Below are 6,016 nucleotides of genomic sequence, written 5' to 3' on the forward strand. Positions count from 1 at the left end.
CGATCGTCTAATCTATAAAACTAATCGTTCGCGCCTCGATTTGTCTTCCTCGGATCGCGATACCGGTCGCGCGACCGTTCGTTTATTCATTATCGTTCGAACGAATTCAAAGGATTCCTCGCGAAATTACGCGATCCTCTTATCGAAAGATAGAGCCGTTGCCGCGCCGGCTCGAGTTTCCGCGGCGAAGACTCTGCCGGAAACAATGTACCCTATTTCGGCTGAAGGCAGCGCGGAACGTCGCCCGGGCCCGCGCTCTCTGTCATTCCCAACTTTCGTTCGCATACTTCGCCGACTTGGCCAACTTGTCGTTCCAAACTTTCGTAAACATCCGTGTGACAACCGATGCCTGGATAACCTCCAACCAGCTCGCCAGACATCACCTGACGACAGCTGTGTGTACCTAGCTCCCTCTCTCTCTCTCTCTTTCAAGATCACAGCCAGATTAACGCTCTCGTAGTTTGCCGAAGCACACACAGGTTACAGCACTGTCGTCGGATCGTTCTAATTGAATCGGGACCTCACGGCGAACGAATCGCGCTCTACTTTTGGAAATTTTTACGTCGGCCACAATTATCCTTGCGCTGAAACAGCTATCGGAGAATTCGTTTCTCCAAGCGTCGTTCGAACCGCCGAAACAGTTCGTCGATCGTGCCGTTTAATCGATCGAAACTCGGGGAACCGGCTGCGATCGAACGACAGATGGAACCGTTTAATTAATCGTTGATGTTTGCCGTGGTGTTGCAGGATGCTCAGGAAACCCAGACGCCAAGCGACTGTACGACGACCTCCTGTCGAATTACAACAAGCTGGTTCGTCCAGTGGTCAACGTCACAGACGCCCTCACCGTTAAAATCAAGCTCAAACTCTCCCAATTGATCGATGTAGTGAGTAAGAGAGCGTGTAAGAGAGCCAACGATTTATAGACATCCTTCGTAACCGTTGCGTTTCTTTGCAGAACCTGAAGAATCAAATCATGACGACTAACCTGTGGGTGGAGCAGGTGAGTGCCGCGTCCGTCGACGGCGGCGAACGGTGTCCGGTGTTTCCATTCGCTTCATCAATCGTCCGAGTACTCTTCGAAGGCTGCAATTTTCTAAGACGGAGTTCGAGCACAGGGGTTCGACCGAAAAGCGCCGACGAAGAAATGGTTTCCGTCGGTCGAACGTGCGAGCCTAAAGCGTCCGTGTCCATCGCTCACTCGGGATCGTTTCCACTCAGAGCGAAACACGAAAGAAAAGGAAGCTCTTTTCGAGTCGACCCCCCGCGGCGGAGCGTTGCGGGCAAGAAAGGGAATAAAAAAGCGTTCGATTCGAGCACGGGGGCTCTCTCGGGTTACTTTCCACGCGAGAAATCGGCCCGCTTCCGGTCACGCCACGATCTCGGAAACACCCTGTATATAAGCCACGCGAGTCGGGCGGAACGAAAATCGGCCAGAAGCTTCCCCGCTTCTCCGAGAGTCGCAAAATAAGTCCGGTGAACCGTGCAACCCACTTTCGGCTGCAGGATTACGTAAGATAGATTCGCGACCGTCCCACCGCGTTCTCCGTTACCCATTTCCCTGTCCTCGGCCATTCTCTGTGTCTCCTCCGTCGTTTCTTTTTTTTCTCTATCGATATTTCACCGAAACCGTGGGAGAACCTCGTGTAGCCCGAATGAAATTACGGACGCCGCGCCCGGGGCCGTTGAACTCGTTTCTCCGCGGCGAGCAAACCGCCGGTTTTCGGATTCGCCCGGGACGCCGCGACCGTTCCCAGCAACACCGACGCGCCGGCATCCTCGATGCACTCTCGCGAACACTGGAAATATATTCGTCGAGCGAAGAATTCGGAATCGAACTGCTTCCGAAAGGGGGGGGGATATCTCGTACGTCTCGAAAAGACGGTCTCCTCCGGCTGAACTAAATTCGTCGATCGGCAGCGGAGGAAACTTCTGTTTGCTCTCTTATCCGAGGAAAGCGTGGATCCGTGTGAAATTCGGGTGCTCGGGGGGACGGCGTCCCGGTTAGGTTTCTTCTCCGGGTTACTATTTCTTTAATGTATGCGGGCGGGACGGACCTCGCCGTTTCGACGATCGGCGGAGCCGTTTGATGTCGGCTCGGTCCGGTCGATACCGCGCTTATGGTCGTTACCCCGTGACGCCCGGCTGATAGATTAATGGTCGGCAAATACCGTCGCGAATCCCCTCGATTGTGTTCGAGTGCGCTTCTATCGGGCCAGGAATAGAATCAATTAAAGGAAATTGACCGGCATGATTGCATTACACGCCGTGTTTCTAAACTGATCGGCTCGCCCCCGTCGCGGCAGTTTCGCGAGATCGTTTCGAGGAACGTGTCTCCTGGGCCGCGTCCTCGCCGAATAATACACAACCGGCTGCTTGTCCGACGAACATCGACGTACCTCGTTCCATGCTCGAACGATTAGGCGCGGGCTGCGTTCGAGCGCGATAAAAGTAACGCCGGTGATACCGTCGCGGTTCCGCTTATAAAACAGGCCGGGTAACAATCGCGGGATCGGAACGGATCAGACGAAACGATCTTTATATCTTCGATACGCGAGCACTAGCTATCGCAGAGACGGATACGCTGCGCCGTTCGACCAGATATCCGTCGAGTGCAACGCGTTTCATAATAAATAATCCCTGCCGGGGGTTTGGTAAATAGGAGTTATTGTATCTGCAAGGGAGCACCGCCGCTCCCTGCGTTACATTATTATATTCTGTATTATATTACCTCTCGTCCGACTTTTATCACAGCTGCCTCCTCGCGCGCATAATGCGCAATAAAAGCGATATTGTTATTATTATTATTAACCCCTGCGTATTCACGGTCCGCGCGAAGCGACAAAATTTCATCGGACCTCGTTAATTCCGTCCGCGGCCACGCCGTTCGTTCGTATATTCGCCGAGTGTGCGAATGCTTTTCGCAAGAAACGCAAACAACGGCGAAATAATCGAACGCGTTGAATGTTTTATCGTCGAAATTGTAGTCGAAAATAGGCGCCAGGCGAAGCGGGAGACCGGTCGAAACGATCGAGAGAATTCGCGAGAGGCTCGGGTTTCTTTTAATTTACCTGTTACCGTTCGGTTTCGTTTCCAATTATCCGGCGAACGTCCGCGGTCGATTAGTATACGCCGACGTATTCCCGTGATTTTCGTGTTCAGTTGTTACACCGCGTTCGGTCGTTCCCCCGTCGGTCCGCAATTTGCAACGAATTCCTCGGCCGTCCACGGGCCAGACCGCCGCGTTCCGTTCGCAGCGAGCGCAACGAGTTCGCGAACACTCCGACGAAAATTGCAGCTTTAACATCGGCGGTTTTTTTTCCGTTTCGCGAAGAAAATCCGCCTGGTGACTATTTCTGTCTATTTCTGACCTTCTTGTCTATTTCTGTTCGCAGTCATGGTACGATTACAAGTTAAAATGGGATCCCAAAGAATATGGTGGGGTGGAAATGCTGCACGTGCCATCCGATCATATATGGAGGCCCGATATAGTTTTGTACAACAAGTAAGACGGCCCCGAGCGAGATCGGAACGGAGAAAATCGATCGCGATTCCGCGGCGGCGTTCTCGCCGTGCAGTACCTTCGAGATCGCGAATGGCGACCGCGTTGTCGTTAAAAACTATTTGGCGGAGCGCCATCGACAATCCCCGGAACGGTTGCGTTGCCGCCGCCGTGTCATCGAGGAGGGCCGCGGCCATAAACGCGCGCCACGCCACGCCGGTGGTGGACCCTGTAAAATTGCGTAGCTCGTTAACGCGGGCCGGAAATATTAATACAGTCGCGCCCGTTGCCGATTAATGAAATATTTAAATGACTAAATTGGCGCTGAAATTTAAATTTGCTCGTTACGTTATATAATAACCATGATACGAATCAGCTCGTAAACTGTTAATCGTTCGCCGTGAAATACGATTTCGAGCCGAAATAATCTCGCACGATTCATCGGCCGGATAAAAACGTGGCGTAGTCGGGGGCCGCGCGCTGAACGTTCATTAAAACGAAGAAGCCGAGGCGCGCTGCACCGCGTCGCTACTGCGATCGAATTTCTCCGTTCGAGCGAGCAAGCTGAACCAACCGAACGATCTTCTATTCTCTTCTCTTCTTTTCCATTGGACAGTGCCGACGGTAATTTCGAGGTGACGCTGGCCACGAAGGCGACGCTGAATTACACAGGTAGGGTCGAATGGAAGCCACCGGCGATATACAAGTCTTCCTGCGAGATCGACGTCGAATATTTTCCGTTCGACGAGCAAACGTGCGTCATGAAGTTCGGCTCGTGGACTTACGATGGCTTCCAGGTAACGTTCACCTCTTTTTATTTCCGCCAGGAAACTTCTCCTCGACCACCACCCCACCCTCCCCCGATTCTCCATTCTCCGTGCCGCGGGGCGTGCCGCGCGGTTTATTCCGCTCGAAACTTACGGGAACCGGTAAAGACTGCGAGAAAGATGCCGAAGAAGAAAAGCGAGTCGAAGAGTCGAGAATACAGAAGCGGAAAGTGTAGAAAACTCGTGCGATCTTGGACCGAGTCGTGGAGTGGCGGTCGGAAGGCTTTGATCCGCTCGTGGGAAAGACGACGGGTTAGCCGCGGTGCCCGATATTTCCATCGATTTCAGCCCATTAAAGCCCGAGTTAACGGGATTAGCCTGGTAAACTGCGCCGGAATCCTTGATTACTCCTTCGAGACAACGATCGGAGTCGGGACCGGCCGACTCTCTTGGGCTTCCCGGACGCGCGATGAACTCTCTGCTATCTACTTAAACGCTTCGACGTGTATATGTATAAAATTTTAAAAAGATCCCGCGGATAAATTTTTGGCGATCGTCGAACACGAGGCAACGCGAAGTTTAATTACCCTTATCAATTCTGATCGAGTTTCATCAAAGGAACGTATTAAAATGCTCGCGGAACGATCAAAGAATCGCAGACGAATCGACGGGTCGGCCTTTCGGCCGTCTTAGAGCCGGAGGCAGGTCGAGCCGAACCGGCCAGCGCGCGAACGTTAAATTGCTGTAATTAAACGCGGAGTTAATGTATCGATTAAACGGGGCGCTAGGATATCTGTTGCCGCGACCGTTTCGTTAGAACGACCGATTTAATTGTATTCTAATTGCGGCCGATAAATTCGAAATAACAACAACCGCTCCCCGCAATGGAAATGGCTCGGTTGCGTTCCCGTCGAACGTCATAAATACCATTAACGAGGGGGTCCCCCGGCCTGCTATGTCTATGGAATCAACGGGCGCATTTGCAGCGGGGCCGCGCGGATCGGATTCGCGATATCTATTTAACTGGGATAGTGAAACGCGAACGTAACATAACGTAAACCCAACGGAGCACCGGTACAACGGCCGAACGCGTTTAACGTTAACGCTGTCGCCGGCACGCGTTTCGCCGTTTGCCCTCGGTTCCCGTCGACGAACTCGCGATACTGTATCAACCGGAAGGTGTCTTACCAACTATCTGGGATATCTCGCGGTATTCCGACTCGATTTGTTAAGCAACGCCCGTCCCGAATGCTCCCGTTGATTCGGCAAGTAGAGGCAAGACCCCGCGAGGACCGGCTATTCGGAATTTCCTGAGAGTCAGCGGATCCGTCGAAGGGTTAATCGCGTTATCGTCCGCGCATCGCGCGCCCCCGGGGCCGGTGTAAGTTTACACGCGTGTTCGGTTGCGCGAAATCAAATCTCCGCATTAGTATCGCGATATCCGTAGTCCATTGAACGCGCATCAATTTAATAGCGGCGACTGTTACGGATATATCCCCGTCCCTCCGGCGCGAAAACATCGAAGCCGATCGAAGAACCCGAGTGTCGCCGACCATTCCCCTCGCGACCTATGCGTTCACGATGCCGGCTGTCCTTTAAGCTGCGCGAGCGATTCGATCGCTAGACGTTTCTTCTCGCCGAATAATAATGGTTTGCTCGTTCCGCAGGTCGATCTCAGGCACATCGACGAAATCCGTGGCAGCAACGTCGTCGACATCGGCGTCGATCTGTCGGAGTTTTACACTTC

The 6,016-nt window shown here is 52.9% G+C and overlaps 1 protein-coding gene across 1 annotated transcript; it reads left to right on the forward strand.

Moving 5' to 3' along the window:
* Window positions 1–734: 734 nt before the first annotated feature.
* Window positions 735–6,011, forward strand: LOC144478030 (acetylcholine receptor subunit alpha-like; the record flags this gene model as incomplete). Its single annotated transcript, XM_078195751.1, has 5 exons — window positions 735–887; window positions 959–1,003; window positions 3,396–3,505; window positions 4,119–4,299; window positions 5,937–6,011. Coding segments are annotated over 5 exons (564 nt in total), but the record flags the coding sequence as incomplete, so codon positions are not given.
* Between the last annotated feature and the right edge of the window lie 5 nt (window positions 6,012–6,016).

This window comes from Augochlora pura, unplaced genomic scaffold (assembly GCF_028453695.1).
Source record: "Augochlora pura isolate Apur16 unplaced genomic scaffold, APUR_v2.2.1 APUR_unplaced_662, whole genome shotgun sequence".
In the NCBI taxonomy this organism is placed as follows: Eukaryota; Metazoa; Arthropoda; class Insecta; order Hymenoptera; family Halictidae; genus Augochlora; species Augochlora pura.